Here is a 22,971-nt window from a genome sequence, read left to right on the forward strand (position 1 = left end):
AGCGTTGCTGCGCGGTCCCTGTTTATTGAACCACTTATCTTTATTACATTTATGACTGCATGGCGGTACAAAGCATGCTATCCGCACGCTTCTTGTCCTCATGCAAGGCCTGGGTTGTTGTGTCTCAAAGCGTGGCCTTCTCCTCCTGCGCCTCCTTCTGTTCCATCACGTGTACTGCTGCTGGTGCTGGGTTAGCGTTACCGGTCCCTTTTCCTGGAACCTCTTCTCTGTATTACATTTATGACTGCATGGCGAAAAAAAGCATGTTACCTGTGCAAAGAAACATGACATTTTCCACATTTAAAAGACAGTTTTTCCTTTGAAACTTTACAATCAATTTTCTCAAAAACTATAAGCTCTTTTTCAAATATTTTTTTTCCTCTTGTACCCACTCCCAAGGTGCACATACCCTGCTAATTTGGTATGTAGCATGTAAGGAAGCTTTACAAAGCACGAAAGTTCGGGTCCCCATTGACTTCCATTATGTTCGGAGTTCGGCGCGAACACCCGAACATCGCGGCGATGTTCGGCGAACGTTCGCGAACCCGAACATCTAGGTGTTCGCCCAACACTACTCCCAGCTTAAGCCCTAGCACCCAATCACAGAAGGGAACCCTGGCTAGCCCCCCTGTATATAAGGAGGGGTGCCATGATGAGAACTCTCGTCCTTGCTTGTGTGATTGCTCACTGAGAGACATGCTCCAGTGCTGCTGCTGGCCTAGCAAGTGCTGTATACAGTGATAAACCTAAAGCTTTTGAGTGCTAAACACCTTCACTACACTATTGTTCTATTGTTTTTTAGTTAGCTAGCTTGATTTCATTCAGTGACAGTCAGACTCTGTGCTGCAGCAGCTGCTAGTTAGGTCCTGTGTCTGTGTGTGCTGTGCACAGATCAGGCCTGCTGCTGGCCTGCTATTAGCCTTAGCTACAGTATAGGTTAGGGAATAGGATTACTGTGTTATTGTGTAGTTAGTAGTACTGCAGTGCTAGTTAGTTAGAGTAGTACTGTGTTAGCTTACTACAGATTTCTGCAGTGCTGCTGTGCTGAGCAGTGTCAATGTGACAGTTAGACAGTTAGTGTGCACTGTCTTCTACTCTGCTGTCTGTCATTCCGTGCTGATTTGCTTTAAAGTCCAACCCCAATTTTAATAAAGTACAAGTACCCCACATCATCTGGCTGAAGCAAGCTGGCACTGGCAGTGGTCAGACTCAGAGCACCAGAACCCTCTCTGCCACTCCTGCCGACACTGAGGCCTGTTCAGGCAGCCAGTCCTCAGTGGCCTCCTCTGCTCCCTACACCACTTCCTGTGCAAGGAAAAAACTCCGCCAGACCCTGTTGGGCGAGTCTTTCCCTGTTGTTGGCAAGAGGGGGACATGAAGTGGCTGGGAATCACTATGCCTGCCTTACCACCCTTTTCCACCCTTTACTACCACCACCACAACCTCCTGGCTCCTCCTGATTGTTAACTATTACTAACTAAGCTGCCTGGTTAACAATTTTTTACAGCCGTGGTACCAAAGCTATGTGCCATGTACACGTGCCACGTACACGTGCCACGTACCATGTCCGGCATGATCCTGGCACACGTTACACCTGCTGCTGCTGCATTGCCCTGCCTGTGCTGCTCCCACCGCCAGGGTGCCACAGGCCACTGCTGCTGTGCTGATACCACCTATATTTAACCCAAAACACAATTGCTGTGTAATTTTTTTTGAGGTGTCTGGGCTGAAAACTGTCATGTCCCAGTTGTGCGGTTAGACTTGGGACACCATGTGCGCTGCACGACCGCTGTCTGGAACCTAGTCCTGATGATAATTTACAGCCATTTTTTTTGTATTTTATCTCCCCACACAATCAATTAGTGTTTCTCTTTAAAAAATCATGATGCTACATGCCTCATTTACCCTAAAAATCGTTTTGGAAGCAATTTAAAGGCCACTTCCGGTTTTCTATCCGGATATCCAAATCCGATCAGATATACCGGATACTGGGTTCGGATATCCGATTTTATTCGGGTACCAGAACATTTGGATTCGGATATCCGATTCGGATCTGGATATCTGGGTATCCGGATCCAAATTCAATTAGGATTTTAAAAACTGGTATCCGATCACCTCTACCTTCCAGCAACCCTTCTATGTTCTGTTATGACCCATGCAAATCATGCAAGCTTTTTCCACCCAATAGCAAACATTTTGTTTGAAGCTCAGTCCAGATTTACTGTATTACTTATTTCTGGATGCAGTCTGTCCTATTCTGCTGGGTCTGGAGTCACTTTCTCATTGCTTTGAATTCATTAAGTGGCTTGCTGACGCCATACATGTTCTTAATGCATCCCAAATATGTCCCAAGCATGCTATTTTTGCCCCTTTGTATTGTGTTTGGGATAGCTTTGAATAATTGCTGTAGAACTACTGGGGAAACTAGACCCAGATGTACACTGAGTAGCCAAAGAATTAGTCCAACTTGATCACAGCCGATATTGTTCTTGGCATGGACGCAACAAGATGCTGATACTGACTGACATAATGGCAGCTCTAAGTTGGGTCAGATTGGATGGTAGTTTCCAAGCTTTGAAGTGATCTTTAAACTTTGTCCCACAAATGAGGTCAGGGGACTGAGCTGTCCATGGAAGCAGGTTAAACTCTGATTCCCATTCCTTTAACCAATTTAAGACTAATGAGACTCTTGATGGTCTGCTGCTGCTAAAGCCCATCCTTTGCAAAGTCCTTTTGTAGTGCATTGTGTCAAAAATGGAATTGACAGAAATGACTCGGACACACCTCTCAAAGTGACAACCCTTTATTTGTATACCAGTGGCCACTGGTATAGCCAGAAGTGAGATACAAGATCTGATTACATTGTGTACTACAGCAGTTTTTATAGGGTTACAATCATGCAAAAATATACACGCCCTGGGGCTGGCCAGGATATTTATCATTATTACAAAAGCCAATCACACATTGATAATCAATACAGTACATAAACAGTTAACAGCTTGTTCTTGGAAATCTCCTCCTATATTTAAATTGAAATCTCCACCCACTAGCTTCGTTACTTGTGAAATTCTTGTGGTCATTGTGGTAATTCAGAACACATCTGGACCTATAGAAAAAGGAACTAGGTCGTGTCACAATCAATAGTCCTGCTTAGGCAAGCAATATTGTTACCAGAAACCTCTTTTTGTCTGGTTCCTGTCCCATGACATTCCCAAGAACTATCACGTACAAACATTTCAACAGAATGTCCTAGGTCAGATAAAGGACAACATAATAGCAGAAGTTCAGGCCTATTTCAAATAATCTGAGTAATATATATCCTTTACTAAATATGGATATTTTAGCTACCTTGGCCTAGATTTCTCTTTCCACAAAACAAAACGTGTGTCATAGAAACAAGAAAAGCGCCACATCTTTATCAATTGGTATATGCTTTGTGTTTGTGATGCACCTGCATTGAATTCAGCTGTAGTTTGTTGTGTTCTTGCCCTTCTGTTGCTGCAGACTATGCGTGCTTCTCACTAGAGTTGGGCCGAGCCTCCGATTTTCGGTTCGCGAACCGGGTTCGCGAACTTTCGCGAAAGGTTCGGTTCGCGTTAAAGTTCGCGAACCGCAATAGACTTCAATGGGGATGCGAACTTTGAAAAAAAAAAATAATTATGCTGGCCACAAAAGTGATGGAAAAGATGTTTCAAGGGGTCTAACACCTGGAGGGGGGGATGGCGGAGTGGGATACATGCCAAAAGTCCCCGGGAAAAATCTGGATTTGACGCAAAGCAGCGTTTTAAGGGCAGAAATCACATTGAATGCTAAATGACAGGCCTAAAGTGCTTTCAAACATCTTGCATGTGTATACATCAATCAGGTAGTGTAATTAAGGTACTGCTTCACACTGACACACCAAACTCATCGTGTAACGCACCGCAAACAGCTGTTTGTGTAGTGACGGCCGTGCTTTACTGGTGCGCACCATGGCGAGAGTGCAGGTTTTGGTGGCTTTACAGCCCATATGGTCACCTGGCTGATGTAGCTGAATGACAGAACAGTGACTGTCCAGCTGATCAAATTTGGTCTGACCACAATGAGGCAACGACCTTATTATCGTGGGTGTGCCCCCCGAGACACTCATCTAGGCGCCGGTCATTGCTCCATTGTGATACGCAAGCCCCTTCACCACGGCAAGGTAATGATCACGAAGGGGAATGGGCGCATGTACATGCCTTTTCTTTTGTTGTTGCAGCTGCCCGCAGTGCAGCCAGAAAAATTAGGCAGTCATGTACACGCACCCGAAAAATTATTACAGCGGCCGCTGCTAGCAGCGGCCTAAAAAATTCAGCAATCCGCCTGGAGTCCCGGACCCTGTTGGTGGTGGCGGAGAAGGTAGTCAAGCGGCCTGCAGGCAGACATGCTGTGTGGAGGGACTGGGAGCGACTTAGTCTTCTTGGGGCAGGCCAGGCAGCCAGTCACACGGCGTGCAGGCAGAGATGCTGTATGTGCGGGGACTGACTTAGTCTTGGGGCGGGCAGCAGCCCTCCGGGATCCATGCCTCATTCATTTTGATAAAGGTGAGGTACTTAACACTTTTGTGACTTAGGCGACTTCTCTTCTCTGTGACAATGCCTCCAGCTGCGCTGAAGGTCCTTTCTGAGAGGACGCTTGCGGCAGGGCAGGAGAGAAGTTGGATGGCAAATTGGGACAGCTCTGGCCACAGGTCAAGCCTGCGCACCCAGTAGTTCAAGGGTTCCTCATCGCTGTTCACAGCAGTGTCTACATCCACACTTAAGGCCAGGTAGTCGGCTACCTGCCGTTCCAGGCGTTGGTGGAGGGTGGATCCGGAAGGGCTACGGCGAGGCGTTGGACTAAAGAACGTCCGCATGTCCGACATCACCATGAGATCGCTGGAGCATCCTGTCTTTGACTGCGTGGACACGGGAGGAGGATTAGTGGCAGTGGTACCTTGCTGGCGTTGTGCCGTCACATCACCCTTAAAGGCATTGTAAAGCATAGTTGACAGCTGGTTCTGCATGTGCTGCATCCTTTCCACCTTCCGGTGAGTTGGTAACAGGTCCGCCACTTTGTGCCTGTACCGAGGGTCTAGTAGTGTGGCCACCCAGTACAGCTCATTCCCCTTGAGGTTTTTTATACGGGGGTCCCTCAACAGGCAGGACAGCATAAAAGACGACATCTGCACAAAGTCGGATCCAGTACCCTCCATCTCCTCTTGCTCTTCCTCAGTGACGTCAGGTAAGTCAACCTCCTCCCCCCAGCCGCGAACAATACCACGGGAAGGTTGAGCAGCACAAGCCCCTTGCGATGCCTGCTGAGGTTGTTCTCCTGCCGCTGTCCCCTCCTCCTCCTCCTCCTCCTCCCCCAAAGAAACACCTTGCTCATCATCCTCTGAGTCTGATTCGTCTTCTGCACACGACTTCTCTTCTTCCTCCTCCTCCCCCCTCTGTGCTGCCGCAGGTGTTGAGGAAACAGCTGGGTCTGATGAAAATTGGTCCCATGCCTGTTCCTGCCGTAACGGTTCCTGGTCACGCTCATTCACAGCTTCATCCGCCACTCTACGCACAGCACGCTCCAAGAAGTAAGCGTAGGGAATTAAGTCGCTGATGGTGCCCTCACTGCGGCTCACCAGGTTGGTCACCTCCTCAAACGGCCGCATGAGCCTGCATGCATTCTCCATCAGTGTCCAGTTGTCGGGCCAGAACATCCCCATCTTCCCAGACTGTTTCATTCTACTGTAGTTGTAGAGGTAGTGGGTCACGGCTTTCTTCTGTTCTAGCAGGCGGGAGAACATGAGCAGGGTCGAGTTCCAGCGAGTCGGGCTATCGCAAATGAGGCGTCTCACCGGCATGTTGTTTTTGCGCTGAATTTCCGCAAAGCGTGCCATGGCTGTGTAAGACCGCCTCAAATGCCCACAGAACTTCCTGGCCTGCTTCAGGACATTCGCTAAGCCAGGGTACTTTGCCACAAATCTTTGAACCACTAGATTCATGACATGTGCCATGCAGGGTATGTGTGTCAGCTTCCCCATATGCAAAGCGGCAAGCAGATTGCTGCCGTTGTCGCACACCACGTTGCCTATCTCCAGGTGGTGCGGGGTCAGCCACTCATCCACCTGTTTCTTAAGAGCAGCCAGGAGAGCTGCTCCAGTGTGACTCTCCGCTTTGAGACAAGCCATGTCTAAGATGGCGTGACACCGTCGTACCTGGCATGCAGCATAGGCCCTGCGGAGCTGGGGCTGTGTAGCTGGAGAGGAGAACTGCCACTCAGCCAAGGAGGAGGAGGACAGCGAAGAGCATGTAGCAGGAGGAGAGGAGGTGGCAGGAGGCCTGCCTGCAAGCCGTGGAGGTGTCACAATTTGGTCCGCTGCGCCCTGCTTGCCATCGTTCACCACCAGGTTCACCCAATGGGCTGTGTAGGTAATGTAGCGGCCCTGCCCGTGCTTGGCAGACCAGGCATCCGTGGTCAGGTGTACCCTTGACCCAACGCTCTTCGCAAGAGATGACACCACTTGCCTCTCAACTTCACGGTGCAGTTGGGGTATGGCCTTTCTCGAAAAATAAGTGCGGCCTGGCATCTTCCACTGCGGTGTTCCGATGGCCACAAATTTACGGAAGGCCTCAGAGTCCACCAGCCGGTATGGTAACAGCTGCCAAGCTAACAGTTCCGCCACGCCAGCTGTCAGACGCCGGGCAAGGGGGTGACTGGCCGAAATTGGCTTCTTCCGCTCAAACATTTCCTTCACGGACACCTGACTGCTGCTGTGGGCAGAGGAGCAGGAACCGCTCAAGGGCAGAGGCGGAGTGGAGGAGGGTGCCTGTGAAGGTGGAAGGGAGAAAGCGGCAGAAGCAGATAATGCACCTGATGGAGGAGGAAGAGGAGAAGGAGGGTGGCTTTGCTTTTGTGTGCTGCTGCTGCTTTTGCTCAGGTGGCCATCCCATTGCTGTTTGTGCCTTTTCTCCAGGTGCCTTCGTAAGGCACTTGTCCCTACGTGAGTGTTGGCCTTTCCACGGCTCAATTTTTGTTGGCAGAGCGAACAGATGGCTTTGGTCCGATCTGAGGCACACACATTAAAAAATTTCCACACCGCTGAGCCACCCTGGGATGTGGGCACTATGGGGACCTCAGCAGCTGATGCTGAAGGGCAAGTAGGCTGGCTGTACATAGGTGGCAATACATGGTGCCGGACACTGCCACCAGCTGTTTCTGACGAAGAGCTGCCCCAGCTTCTTTCAGCAACTTCTCTCCTCCTCCTACTCTCTGACTCCCCCTCTGAACTGTCCCCCTCTTCATCTCCTCTATTGGGTACATACAGAGGATCCCTATCATCGTCATCATCGTAATCATCCTGCCCAGCTTCGCTTGCCTCAGACAAATCCAAACATGCACCAACATCAGTAGGTCCTTCATCCTCCTTACACGTTACATCCATAATGTTGCCGCGTAACTCAGACATATGAGCTGGTGAAAATTCATCTGGCTGTAACAACAATGGCTGTGCATCAGTGATTTCACCACTAAATAATTCTTGCGAAGTGTCAAATGCAGCGGAAGTGGTGCTAGTAGTAGCACTGGGGGCTGAGCAAGATGAGGTGTTCTGTGTCGCTAAATACTCAACCACGTCCTGACAATCTTGGGAGGTGATGGGACGTGCCTTCTTCCGAGCACTGTACTGTGGGCCAGGTCCACACGAAATTACATTTACACGACCTCGCGCAGACCTGCCGGGTGGCCTTCCTCTGGCTCTGCCACTACCTCTTCCTCTACCTGTTTTGTCCATATCGGGTATGCACGGAGTGGTATATCACACTGCGTGCACTCACGTAGGTAGGTGGGTTCACTTAACTGCACAGGTATGCGCACTGATGCGGTGGGTTCACTGAACAGAACAGGTATACAGTGGCGGGTTCACAGAACAGGTATGCAGTGGCGGGTCCACTGAACAGAACAGGTATGCAGTGGCGGGTTCACTAAACAGAACAGGTATACAGTGGCGGTTCACTAAACAGAACAGGTATGCAGTGGCGGGTCCACTGAACAGAACAGGTATGCAGTGGCGGGTTCACTTAACTGCACAGGTATGCGCACTGATGCAGTGGGTTCACTGAACAGAACAGGTATGCAGTGGCGGGTTCACTAAACAGAACAGGTATGCGCACTGATGCGGTGGGTTCACTGAACAGAACAGGTATGCAGTGGCGGGTTCACTAAACAGAACAACTGCACAGGTATGCACACTGATGCGGTGGGTTCACTGAACAGAACAGATATGCAGTGGCGGGTTCACTTAACTGCACAGGTATGCGCACTGATGCGGTGGGTTCACTGAACAGAACAGGTATGCAGTGGCGGGTTCACTAAACAGAACAGGTATACAGTGGTGGTTCACTAAACAGAACAGGTATGCAGTGGCGGGTCCACTGAACAGAACAGGTATGCAGTGGCGGGTTCACTTAACTGCACAGGTATGCGCACTGATGCGGTGGGTTCACTGAACAGAACAGGTATGCAGTGGCGGGTTCACTAAACAGAACAGGTATACAGTGGCGGTTCACTAAACAGAACAGGTATGCAGTGGCGGGTCCACTGAACAGAACAGGTATGCAGTGGCGGGTTCACTTAACTGCACAGGTATGCGCACTGATACGGTGGGTTCACTGAACAGAACAGGTATGCAGTGGCGGGTTCACTAAACAGAACAGGTATACAGTGGCGGTTCACTAAACAGAACAGGTATGCAGTGGCGGGTCCACTGAACAGAACAGGTATGCAGTGGCGGGTTCACTTAACTGCACAGGTATGCGCACTGATGCGGTGGGTTCACTGAACAGAACAGGTATGCAGTGGCGGGTTCACTAAACAGAACAGGTATACAGTGGCGGTTCACTAAACAGAACAGGTATGCAGTGGCGGGTCCACTGAACAGAACAGGTATGCAGTGGCGGGTTCACTTAACTGCACAGGTATGCGCACTGATGCGGTGGGTTCACTGAACAGAACAGGTATGCAGTGGCGGGTTCACTAAACAGAACAGGTATGCGCACTGATGCGGTGGGTCCACTGAACAGAACAGGTATGCAGTGGCGGGTTCACTAAACAGAACAGGTATACAGTGGCGGTTCACTAAACAGAACAGGTATGCAGTGGCGGGTCCACTGAACAGAACAGGTATGCAGTGGCGGGTTCACTTAACTGCACAGGTATGCGCACTGATGCGGTGGGTTCACTGAACAGAACAGGTATGCAGTGGCGGGTTCACTAAACAGAACAGGTATGCGCACTGATGCGGTGGGTCCACTGAACAGAACAGGTATGCAGTGGCGGGTTCACTAAACAGAACAGGTATACAGTGGCGGTTCACTAAACAGAACAGGTATGCAGTGGCGGGTCCACTGAACAGAACAGGTATGCAGTGGTGGGTTCACAGCACAGGTATGCAGTGGTGGGTTCACAGCACAGGTATGCAGTGGTGGGTTCACAGCACAGGTATGCAGTGGTGGGTTCAATGAACAGGTATACAGTGGCGGGTCCACTGAACAGAACAGGTATGCAGTGGTGGGTTCACAGCACAGGTATGCAGTGGTGGGTTCACAGAACAGGTATGCAGCCAGACAGGAACAAGCTAAGCCTAACTAATCTTTCCCTGAGAGACAGTCTGCAGCAGCTCGCCCTACTCTGACTAATGCAGGCACACGAGTGGCCGTAATGGCCGCCGCTGCCTGCCTTATATAAGGGGGGGTGGGGCTCCAGGGGCTAGTGTAGCCTAATTGGCTACACTGGGCCTGCTGACTGTGATGTAGAGGGTCAAAGTTGACCCTCCATGTGCATTATGGGGCGAACCGAACTTCCGCAAAGGTTCGCCTGCGGGACGCGAACGCGAACCACTGAAGTTCGCATGGAACCGTTCGCAGGCGAACCGTTCGGCCCAACTCTACTTCTCACTTCACCTCTCTCGTTCATCAGCCTTTTTCGACCAGAATAGTCCTAATCGCTTGAAGTTTTTATTTATTTTATTTATTGACTCATTACAATGTTTCATGTTTGTCCATATTCATTTTATCATCCAAGCTGACACCAGGGGGTGGAGCAATAAGTCTCATGCAAAAGCAGGAAGCAAGTTGTGGCAAATGTATAAGACATGCCTTGGCTATAAATATAATAGAAGACTGTGATACAAAACAATGATATAATAAGAGAGGCGTGGTGGGAAAACAGCATGCGGGGAAGGAGCAGAAGAAAAAAAAACATTGTATCAACATATGTGATAACAGTACTGATACTTCATCAGGAAGAAATCAACTCTATTTTTTGCTGGCCACACCTTTCATCACATGTATATGCCCTCTGTGTCCATATTTACAGGTCCACCTTCATTATGTACTTCCTCTTTGTTTGGCCCCGCATGGCATCTTAGTTCTCCCAAAATAAATGTAGCATGTCAAAATTTTACTGCAAACTCCCCACACCCTGTCCCTTCCCAATAATTACTGTCTCTTATACCCACCTTCCATATTTATTGCTTTACAGGAGACATGAGGTGAGAAAAAAAGAAACATTTTACTCATCTGGGACTTCTTCCAGCCCCTAGAAGTCCATTGGTTGCTCTTCTCCAAGCCACCACTTCACCCTCTGTAAGATCGTGACCCATGACTGAGTCGGGATCTTTTGCACATGCGAGGACACGCCGTGCGCCTCTCGTGATCATGTTCCTGTAGCTGGAAGTACTCTGTGCTTGTGCAGTTCAAAGAGAGTTGAAGTGCACAAGCGCAGAGCGTTCCTGACCATGTGAAAGCGTTCACAAGAGGGGCGTGGCCTGCCTGCGCAGAAGATCCCAACCCAACCATGGGTCACGATCTTAAAGAGGGAAAAGCACAGCAGCGTGGACAGAGATAGACTTCTAGGTAACCTGTACTGCAACCACATAAGGAAACATATTTACTAGAGTCATATAATAAAGGAAATAGGTTGAAACACTTGCGAAACAATAGAACAGTCATCTACATAGAATGGTGTCCATAAAAAGTGAAATTAAAATTGTGTTGTTCTTATTGCAGAGTATTATGCTGATTATAACAAAGTGAACACTGATGACCAAGGCTTGGAGTATGATTATTCCTCAGTGATGCATTATGACAAGTAAGTGCATTCTGCTGTGCCCATCATCAAATTACTACTGATCAGTGATAAACATCATGCAGTGACATCTTTACATGCTTTTGTGTTTTGGTCAGCACTTCCTTTGCCAACACTTCAGGCCAGCCCACCATGGTTGCCAAACCCGACCCCAACATACCGTTTGGGCAAATAGATGGACTGAGTGTTCTGGATGCCTCTAAAATCAACCGCCGGTATAAATGCAGTAAGTATATGTAGCTGTAGACCCTGTAAGGATGATGTGTCTGGCTGACTACCTGGAATAGATTGAGCTATAAAAGACTGGGTCATATTAATTTTACTCTGTTGGTGAGATCCCATCGCCCCACATTCCAGTATTCTCACTACATTTACATAAGCTGCACACATGTAACATATACAAATAACTGATCTGGCAGAACCTGTTACCGTATTTTTTTGACCCCAAGACATACTTTTTTTGCCCCCAAAAGTGTGTGTGTGGGGGGGGGGGGACGAGTCAGTGTGTCTTATGGTCCGAATACAACAATTCCACCAGTGTAAGTTGTCCCCCCACAAGTGCTATCCCTGCTGTGTCCTTGGAAACCCACCACAAGTCATCCATTCATTACCTTAAGCCACAAGCCATTCATTCATTACCTTAAGACCCTCAGAGCTGTCTCCTTAAGGTCCAACAAGCCATCCATCCATTAATTTAAGACCCACTAAGCCGTCCCCTTAAGACCCACCAAGCTGACCATCCAATCCTTTAAGACCCTTGGAAGCGCTGTGATTGGCTCCACTGACAGAGCCATGGATCCGCCCGAGAGACCGTCGACTCCTGTCAGCATGCAGAGCAACTGTGATTGGCGACTCTCGTTCCAACAGCTGATATGCTGACACATGTCTAGTGGATGATGATTGGAGCCCGCCGCATGCTGCTTCGAGCACGGCAACAGCTGGGATGGCTCGGTGGGCCTTAAAAGGATGGCTTGACGGGTCTAAAAGGAACGGATGAATGGCTCGATGGGTCTTAAAGCGGTATTGTCACCATAAAAATCAAATTTCAACAGCAACTGGTCTGAGTGTATTAAGTGATAAAGTTGCTAATCCTGCATTCAAAACTTTCAAAACTTTTTCTGCTGTTATGATTTGGAGTTATCACATACTTAAGGAGCACTGGCCCTTCAGAAGTCAGTGACAAACAGTTGCATGCTGGGGGTTCTTTTTATCTATAATATATTCCTCCTCTTCCATTTATTTACTTGCCTAGCTGCTTTTCTGAAACACGATCCCCTGCTCATTTGTGATTACAAGCAAGGCTGAGGTGACTCAGCGATTGGAGGAGAAAAGAAAAAAAAGTAAAGGGCAGAAATGACATCAGGATTTAGCCTAAACTGTGGCCAAAACACATGGTTCCCACCAGGAACAGAATTCTCTTCATTTACTATATAACATTCACTGAAATCAAAAAGGTGGACAGTACAATACATGTGTTATATAAGTAGATCAAGTATTTATCTACTTATATATGTGTTTTTTTCCCTGGCATAGTATGGCTAATCCTACTGCTTTAAGGGGACAGTCTCGGCGGGTCTTACAGAAATGCATGGATGGCTCTGTGGGTCTTAAGGGAACTTCTGGATGGCTTGGTGGGTGTTATGGGGACGGCTCGGCGGGTATTAAAGTAATGGAGGATAGGTCCGCGAATCTAAATGGGACTGCTTGGTGGGTCTGAAGGGGATGAATGGATGGCTTGGTGGGTCTTAAAGAGAACCCGAGGTGGGGATCTTACAACAAAATCTATACACAGAGGCTGGGTCTGCCTATAGTGCCCAGCCTCTGTTGCTATTTGAATCCCCCCTAAGTCCCCCCTGCGTTTCGCTCTCCCCCATAAATTACTGCCGCGCTGGCAACACGCAGCGTGTCGCAGCGGGCTGTATTTACCTCCCTAGTGTCACTCACGCCGCTCCCCTGCCTCCTGCAGAGCGCCGGTTCCCGCCCACGTCCCTTCCCTCGCCGCTGATTGGAGGGAAGGTACGCGGGTGGGGACCGGCGCTCTGCAGGAGGTGGGGGGAGCGGCGTGAGTGACATTAGGGAGGTAAACATTGCCCGACAGCATGGCTGTAATTTATGGGCTAGAGCGGAGCACAGGGGGGACTTAGGGGGGATTCAAATAGCAACAGAGGCTGGGCACTATAGCCAGACCCAGCCTCTGTGTATAGATTTCATTCTAAGATCCCCACCACAAGGGGACAGAGGGGAACACAGAGGGACAAGACACCCCTAAACCATGGACGCACCTGGTTTACTATACTTTTTCCAATGATTTTTGTTGTCTAAACCTAGGTCTTATGATCAGGAGCATCTTATGGTCTGAAAAATATGGTACTTCAGATGAGTATAAATGAAACATCTGTAAAATGAGAACCCCCTGTACACATGGGATGACTAATGTTATAAATCTGCTATCTTCACAGAGTGGACTCACTCATTGCTCTCCCTCTCTTTTTCAGATGTCTGTGCCAATTTGCTGAACAAGAATAGTGGAGTTTTCACATCAGCCAATTATCCCTCTCCTTACCCCAACAATGTTAACTGTGTTTGGTTGATCAGGACCCCAACTGGACAGGTAATTGCATGCAGAAGGAGGAGACACCCAGGGATTTAGTGTAAGGCCTATTTATATGGGCTTTAATTCAGTAAATGCTTATTTTGGTTGATCTGTAGCTTTATTTAGAGAGAGGGGTGAATAGTAGACTGATTAACAGTAAAACAAAAGTTTGCTTTCTTAAAACAGAAAGAATTTGCGATAATTCAGGTTGGAGTGAGCTTCGAGATGTCTCCCAGTGCAACACTGCTGAATTTATGCAAATTAACCATTGTCGTCCTTACAAGCTAAACACACCTCCAGATCCGCTGGAATGCAATGCCAATGTCAGCTTGTAATTAGGCATGGTCGGAAAATTCCACAGAATTATTAATTCCGTGATTCCGGTTGGAATTAATAATTCTGATTTTGTTAGTCGGAACGGAATTTCTATATATCTCGAACGGAATTCTGCCTCCTCCTCCTCCTCCTCCTCTCCATCCATCTATCCATCCATCCACCCATCCATCCTCTTATATCATCCAGTAGGGAATTGCAGATTTTCAAAACAGCTTATATACCATAGCTAGGATTTGAACCCAGGATGCAGTGTGTAGTAGGTATCTGTCTTAACCTCTAGACCATGAACCACACTACATGGTAAAGCTGTCCTAGCATAAACCATACTACCATTATGATCAATTCAATAGAAAAAGTAGCATGATTAAGGATTGGTACTTTTTGAAAAGCATGCTTATATACCATAGCTGGGATTTGAACCCAGGACACAGTGTGTAGTAGGTATCTGTCTTACCCTCTAGACCATGAACACACTACATGGTAGTAGGTATCTGTCTTACCCCCTAGACCATCAACCACAGGGCCGGGCCGAGGCAGAGGCTGGAGAGGCTCCAGCCTTAGGGCGCAGTGTAGGAGGGGGTGCACAATTCATTCAGCTGTCATTCCCAATTGTGTTTGAAGCAGAAAGAAATAAGAAAAGGTGATACATGGCAGCGACTGCAAGCCAGATAAGTAGCGATTAAGGTGTTGGGGGGGTTGGGGGCCCTTGGCACCTCTTAGTGTAATAGCAATCAGTGTGTGATAGCTGGGGTGGGAGGGATGGGGGGGCACACTTTGCTGTCTCAGCCTTGGGTGCTGAAGGACCTTGTCCCACCTCTACATGCTAAAGCTGGCCTAGCATGTACCATACTACCATTATGATCAATTCAATAGATATGCTATGGTATATAAGCATGCTTTTCAAAAAGTACAAATCCTTAATCATGCTACTTTTTGTATTGAATTGATCATAATGGTAGTATGGTTTATGCTAGGACAGCTTTACCATGTAGTGTGGTTCATGGTCTAGAGGTTAAGACAGATACCTACTAGCTACTACACACTGCATACTGGGTTCAAATCCCAGCTATGGTATATAAGCATGCTTTTCAAAAAGTACCAATCCTTAATCATGCAGAGAGAGAGAGAGAGAGAGAGAGAGAGAGAGAGAGAGAGAGAGAGAGAGAGAGAGAGAGAGAGAGAGAGAGAGAGAGAGAGAGAGAGAGAGAGAGAGAGAGAGAGAGAGAGAGAGAGAGAGAGAGAGAGAGAGAGAGAGAGAGAGAGAGAGAGAGAGAGAGAGAGAGAGCTGCGTAATCCTCGACCGGACCCTTGCCTTGACGCAAAAGCTTGAGCTTCCGCTCAGAAGTCGCAGCAAGGTCTGGGTCGTCGTAGATTACTGCCATAGCTTTAAAAAATTCATCCACTGAAGTGAGGGCTAAGTCTCCGGTGGGCAAACTGTACGCCCACTTCTGAGAATCGCCTGATAACAAAGTCTTAATAAATGTGACCCTTTAAGCCACAGTTCCAGAAGATCGGGGTCTCAACTCAAAGTAAGATAACACTCTACTTCTAAAATTTCGGAAGTCCGATCTGTGACCAGAAAATTTCTCAGGTACAGGCAAACGTATGTCAGAGCTAGGAGGGGATCGCACCTCATCCACTGCTGTCTGGAGGGTTTGTAAAGAACCAGACAAGGCTTCGATCATAGTCTTGTGGCTACCCAGCACTAGGTTGACGTTTTCCACCGAAGTGGCAAGTGCGCCCAGACGGTCAGTGTGTGCGTCCATTTGCATTTTTGGGTCTGGCGTTCTGTAACGATCGGTGTAACACAGAGAGGGTCTGATTACCGGTGATCTGCAGTATCACTGAGAATGCAGAATATACCCAACCATTGATGATCTGCAGTATCACCGACAATCAGATATATCTACTAACCTCTGGACACCTGAGAGAGAACTGAGTGTTTGGGTGTAACAGTAACACTAGAGGTCTGTACCTAAGGAGTAGGTACAGAGGCAGTAAGGAATACTGCACAGAAGTATGCTCCTTCCGTAAGCCTAGACTCTCCCGGGGGAGGAGCTAATCAGAATGTGGGGAGGACAGAGCGTGAGTGACACCAATGAGTGGGTGTCACTAACAGATCTGGGAACTGCCTCTATCAGTAAGGCTAGTTCTCGAGGTCGGCTAAGCCAGGTCGTCAACACACAGACAGATAAAGTATAGAATCAGAAGGCAGATACGGAATCCAATAACAGGCAGGGTCAGGCAACGGAGAATCAGAATAACGAGGTACAGAATCAGGAGGCAGGTACAGAGTCCAGGGACGAGTAGAGATTGGCAACAGGATATCAGAAATAGCAAGGTACAGGATCAGAGTTCAGAGGAATAGTCAGGCAGGCAGAAGGTCATAACAAATAATACAATTCAATATTCCTAATGCTAAGGTGTGAGCTCCTTGATGTCAACACCTTTGGAAACTATGCTAGAACACAGAAGCAGACAAGGCCTGAGTGCTACCACGTAGTGATCGCATTGCCAGACACCAGAGAAATGACCAGCACCCAGTATATATACTATAGCGCTCTCCAGCGCCACCCTTAAGTGCTGGACCAATGAAAAGTGGTGGAAATGTCAGCTGACCTTCTTCTGGCTGTCATATAAACTCTGCCTCTCAGCGCGCGCGCGTCATTCTGAACCTGTGTGGACTATCAGTCCCAGCCACACCAGTCACGCTTTGCAATGTCTCTGCTGGCCTGCCCGCGGGGTGAGACGCACCGCTATCTGCACATGCGGTGGCCTCCCCGCGCCTGGTCAGACTGTCAGTAGCAGGCCTGTGCGTGCAAACCGCCGCGTCAGACGAGGCGGTTTCTCCCCGTTCCGCTATGCCAGCCGCGGAAACAGCCGCCTCATCCTGCGTCCATGCGGCGGCTTTTCCGCGTTTCTTCACAATTGGTTGTAAATAATCTTCATTGGTGGACACAATCGATTATGAACGAGTGAAAAAAATGTCGTCCGAATGAATTTTCGTCGAACCAAACCATAATTTAAAAAAAGTTGCGGTCAAATTTAGGCGCGATTTATCGGCAAAAAATATAAATAGATACCATAATTTAGAAATATTGATAATTGTATTTGTAAAATCGTTAATTCCGATTATTATTATTACAGTTTGTAAAAAACATATGTGAGTTGAAAACGAAAATATAATAACGTTAAAAATCGTAATGTAATTCAACAATACAGCTTAACCCAACCCTACTCTCACACAAAACCCTCCCTTGGTGGTGTCTAACCCTAACCACCCCCCTGGTACTGCCTAACCCTAACCCCCCCATGGTGGTGCCTAACCCTAAGTATACCTAACCCTACTCTGACACAGAACCCTCCCTGTACCTATCCCTAAACCCTAAACCCCCCTGCTGGTGCCTAACCCTAACTACCCCCCTGGTGGTGCCTAACCCTAACCACCCCCCTGGTAGTGCCTATTGCCTAACCCTAAGGGCCCGTTCACACTTAAAATCGCAGAACGCCGGTGATTACCGCCGGCGTTTTGCGGGAGTGATTTTCCCGCGATTAACGCGGAAAAATCACTGGACACTGCGGCGGTTTTGGAGTGATTGCGATTAGCGTGCTATGCGCGCTAATCACGATCGCAAATCGCGGAACGCTCGTCGCCGGCAAACCGCTGCATGCAGCGCGGTTGTGGTTATCGCTAACCGCAACTGCGGCAGTGAGAACACTGCTACTCGCTACATTGTGTAGCGGTTCTTGCAGAACTGCTAGCGGTTTGCCGTAAGCGGGAATCGCGCGATTCCCGCTCAGGTGTGAACGGGCCCTAAAACTCCCCTGGTGGTGTCTAACTCTAACCACCCCCCTGGTGGTGCCTAACCCTAAAACTCCCCTGGTGGTGCCTAACCCTAACCACTCCCCTGGTGGTGCCTAACCCTAAAACTCCTCTGGGGGTGCCTAACCCTAACCACCCCCCTGGTGGTGCCTAACCCTAACCACCCCCCTGGTGGTGCCTAACCCTAAACACCCCCCTGGTTGTGCCTAACCCTAAACACCCCCCTGGTTGTGCCTAACCCTAACAGCCCCCCTGGTGGTGCCTACCCTTAACCACTTCCCCTGCATAAACACCCTTTTATACATAGAAAGGATAATATCGTAATAACACATATTATCATAAATAAATCATTAAATATAATGACCTATTATCGTAATTGAATCATTACACATATTTTTTTTATCGTAATGTTACATATATTGATATATTCTACATATATCGATATATTCGTGACATTACATATAATGACCTATTATCGTAATTACAACATTACACGTATTTTTTTTATCATAATTTCACATATATCGATCTAATCCACATATGTCGATATATTCATAAAATATCGTAATAAACATACACAGTATCAGACAATCAAAGTATACTGTAGATTTAGTTTCACAAACCTCTATTTATTATCGATCGTACTTTATCGTTTTTGGTAAAATTTCGATATTTCGTAACAGCACCAAAACTTGTGTAAAGTTGAACGAAAAATTACAAAATCAATATTTAATATTGAAAAGATACCCGCGCCCAAATTTATTAGCGCTATAATTAACTGCTTCGCAGAACTTTGCCCCTTCTCTGTCCTCACAGCTTGCCAGAACTGTACCTCTTCTATGTCTGCATAGGCACCTAGAACCTTACATCTTCTTTGCCTAAACCTCAGGTGTCGAACTCCAGGCCTGGAGGGCCAGATCCATGCCAGTGTTTAGGATGGACTGAGAAATAGAGGAATGTGTTGTACATGATAGACCACACCTTTCCTGATTCAGACCCATTAATTAATTTGAGTTGTGTAAAAAACGTTTGAGGACCTTGGCCCTCGAAGGACCATTTTGACATCCCTGGACACAATCACTTAGAACGTAATCCCTTCTCTGACCACAGCCAGACAGAACTCTACTCCTTCTTTGCCTGCATAACCAATATGAGCTTCACTTCATCTTATGGCCCATACTCACAGGCTACAATTGTCGCCACCACGTGGCACGCGTGTGTTGCACTGACAGGTCGCCCGTGAGTATGAGGCGCAGCACGGTGCAACACGGGCGCGCACCCCGAGCCGTCGCTCATCGCTGCTGTCGCCAGGCGATTGGCAACTTCGCCGCAACTGTCACTTGTCCGCGTGTGTATGCGGACTAGCGACAGCAACCAGCAGGGAATACCCTGAGCTTTCGGCGGGGGGAGGAACGTCGGCGACAGCTTCCGCCGCATCAGTTGCCAGGTCCCTCCGCCGTGTGTATGCGGAGGGACCTGCCGACGAGCTATCGCCGGCCTGTCGCGCACACGCTCCCGTGTGCTAGCGACAGGCCAGAAAAGTAGCCCGTGAGTATGGGCCATTTGTCTTTACAGCCATTCTCTGCTTCCTCAGCCACCCGGGACAAATCTTATTCTGCTAATCATATGTCCTATTTTGTGCACCGTGTTTTCAAATTTTGTTAGTCTTTATTTATGGTGATCTTTTTCACAAATTAAATCTGAAAACGAGGATTTTAACCAGGCTTAATTCCTGTTAGAATCAAGTCTTTGTCACACTATAGTGCTATGTGTGTGGAGTGTCTTACAGAAGAATACAGAAGAGTTTTCACAAGTAGCTATAACAATTTTAAAAGTTGTTTTCTATGTCTTTCAGGTTTCCCTGAATTTTGTTGCATTTAATCTGCAGTCCTCTCCTGGCTGTACAACTGACTATATAAAGATCTATGATGGCCCCACCAAGTCTTACCCTGTGCTGCTGGATAATGTGTGCGGCAGCAGTCCACTTCCCCAAATCATTGCCTCTACCAATCAGATGCTAGTTGAGTTTGTTACGGACAGTGACTCTACCGATGTCGGCTTTAAGGCCACATACAATTCAGGTAAGGGACTATATACATATATTTTTGTACCTTTTTTCTTAATTAACTAACCCAATTCTGATGTCTTGGTTGATTTGGGCCACAAATATTGTTGGTTGTGTTTTGGGTGGGTTGTTGGCTTATGTCAGGCAAAAAGGATTATATGCTCAGACACTGAGATGGTATAAATATTAAGATAAGGATGCGCTCTTGAAGTGGAGGGTGAGGGTAACAAGGCAGAGGCAGGCGCGCAGCAAGGTCATCTCCAGTCTTCATGTCAGCATGTTTGCTGGTTGGTGGAGGAGGTCAAAGAGCACAATTTCCATCTTCCATCACTAAAGGGCAGAACTGGCTGATTCCATAATGCGCAGGGGTTGAAATTGGATACGTTGATGTCATTTAATATAGCCGGAGTCTACACCCCCTGTTCTCTGGCAATCACAGTAGAAATGTCTAAGAGAAGAGACAGTGACTTCCCATAACACACTGGAGGTTTCCCTGCTGAATTTCTTCTTGAGCAGGATTGTAATTCATAATTTAAACCTTTAATTTTGTAGTGTTTACATATTATACTGACACTGCTGTGTTATTTTCCTAACAGTTCCATGTGGAGCAAATTATTTCTACCCTACTGGAATCATTGCTTCTCCTGGGTATCCTAACAGCTACCCCGCAAACATGAAGGCCTGCAACTTCACCATCACTGCGCCTCCGGGAATGAGGGTAAACATAAACGCCTCCTGTTTAGACATGGAAGTGACCTTGTCAGTGTGGAAAACTCTTGGAACAGGGATGAAGGGATTTTTTTTAATGCTGTCTGCTGGTGATTAGGCATTTTGCATGGCGATGGGTTGTCATCCTAATGATAAAGAACAGAGATTTCCCTGTCAGGGACACACAGAGCAATAGGAAATCTGAAAAAGTTTCTAACCTACTCATAACTAAAAAGGAAAGAGTAATTCTGTATTTTGATCCTCATTTGCCATAAATTAAAGCTGAACGCCATTAATTTTTTATCTCCTTCCAACCCTACAGGGCCCCTATCTGTCCAGACCTTTCCCTCAAAATCACTATATTTTTAGAAAGCATGTAGGAGCTGCCAGCTAAGACCATGATGCCTTTTGTGGAGGAGATCCCAGCTGTCCAAAATCCCCCCTGGAAGGGAATGTTACCCAGATACCAGTAACATCTTTCTTCTGCTGATATTGAAAGATACAATTGTCATAGTCCTAACAACACAGTCCTAATAAGGTAAATGAATACATTTTAGCTAGTAGGTGGGTGGGGAACACCTGGGGGAGGGCCTTGTGGGATGTAGCATGGCAGTTTGGTAGTGCTGTAGGTGGAAAAATGAGAGCGGAGTGGGGTAGGCGTACCGCTTTGCCAACCTGCCTCCTGGTGTTCCTTATATCACTGCTTTCTAGCTTAAATTTTTTTTGTGATAAATGGCCCTTTTTCTCCGTTCAGGGCATTATTTTTTATCCATGGTGCTTCAATTTAGCATTTTGAATGACAGAAGTTGAGAATTGGCTAGAGTCAGAGTTTAGGAATAGGTGCTGAGATTAGTAGTGTTAGGGTTAGGGTATTGGGCAGGGGAAGGTTTGTAACTTGGCAAAGTAATAAAAGTTAGGGTTCAAGCAACCTGGATACATACAGTATAGGTTAGAGGACAGGTTAGGATTTATGTTGCGGGAGGTCGGGGTGAAGAGGAGATGTCGGAAATGGTATAGATGTAGGGGGAGGGAGAGATTAGGTTAGATCCTGAGAACAAGATTCATCTATGAGGGCAGGGGTGTAATAATACCCCTACAATCCTGCCATTGTTGGGGGTGCCCAGGGGCTAGTGAGGCCCGCTGTTGTGGTTATATGCAGAGCAGCAGCAGCTGCGCTTCATACTTTACAAGCAAGACAGGGCCTTATACCTCTATTTAGTGTAGCCCTGTGCTGTATAGCCTGCTTGTAGCGCCAAAACCTCAGCTTGCAGCTCCAGATGCCTTTCACATGACATGCAATACAATAATAATAATACAATAACATTTCTATAGCGCTTTTCTCCCATAGGACTCAAAGCGCTTAGGCTCTCTCAGATTCAGTAATTAGTAGGATGAAGTATTCACACAACAAAAGTTATATTTCTGCAAATGCCAGACTGAACAGGTGGGTTTTCAGTCTGGATTTAAACACGTCCAGGGATGGGGCTGTCCTGATCTGTTGAGGTAAGGAGTTCCAAAACGTAGGGGCAGCATGACAGAAGGCTCTGGGACCAAAAGTTTCTAAGTGGACTCTGGGTATGACTAGATTATTAGAACCTGTGGATCTGAGAATGCGGGGATTGCTTCGCAGCTGTAACATATCTTTCATGTATCCAGGGCCCAGATTATTCAGGGATTTAAATGTCAGTAGGCCGATCTTGAATAGGACCCTCCATTCTATAGGTAGCCAGTGAAGGGAATGCAGGACTGGCGTTATGTGGCAGTGACGGGGTTGGTTGGTTAGCAGTCTGGCAGCAGTATTCTGTATCAGCTGTAGGCGGTACAAGGCCTTTTTTGGAAGGCCAGTGTAGAGAGCATTACAGTAGTCCAGTCGGGATGTGATGAAGGCGTGGACTAAGGTTGGCAGATCTTCTGGGGGTATGAGGTGCTTGATTTTTGCAATGTTCTTCAGGTGAAAATAGGATGATTTCACCACAGCAGAGATTTGAGTTCTGAAGTTTAAATCCCCATCAATTAGAACTCCCAGGCTACGCACATGATCAGAGCTGCGTAGATCCGTGCCTCCTATTCCCAGTGGTGAAGACTGCAAGTTAAGTTGTTTTGTTATCATGCTCTGCCCTCCAATCAGAAGGACTTCAGTTTTGTCTGCATTTAGTTTCAGCCAGTTGTCATTCATCCATTGCTGTAGTTCACGTAAGCAGGCGTTTATAGTTAGAGTTGGGTCTGTCACACCAGGCTTGAAGGAAAGATATAGTTGGGTGTCGTCTGCATAGCAGTGGTATGTCAGGCCATGTTTTTGGATTAGTT

At 47.5% G+C, this 22,971-nt stretch overlaps 1 protein-coding gene across 1 annotated transcript in view; it reads left to right on the forward strand.

Annotated features, from left to right (window-relative positions):
- LOC137562388 (embryonic protein UVS.2-like) overlaps positions 1–22,971 on the forward strand; it is a 60,936-nt gene that overhangs the window by 29,420 nt on the left and 8,545 nt on the right. Inside the window, exons 4-8 of the mRNA XM_068273725.1 lie at positions 11,061–11,142; positions 11,238–11,365; positions 13,635–13,750; positions 19,747–19,972; positions 20,553–20,707. Coding sequence (XP_068129826.1) covers positions 11,061–11,142; positions 11,238–11,365; positions 13,635–13,750; positions 19,747–19,972; positions 20,553–20,707 — 707 coding nt within the window. The remainder of the gene's footprint in view (positions 1–11,060; positions 11,143–11,237; positions 11,366–13,634; positions 13,751–19,746; positions 19,973–20,552; positions 20,708–22,971) is intronic.

The sequence above is a fragment of the Hyperolius riggenbachi genome, chromosome 3, assembly GCF_040937935.1.
Source record: "Hyperolius riggenbachi isolate aHypRig1 chromosome 3, aHypRig1.pri, whole genome shotgun sequence".
Lineage (NCBI taxonomy): Eukaryota > Metazoa > Chordata > Amphibia > Anura > Hyperoliidae > Hyperolius > Hyperolius riggenbachi.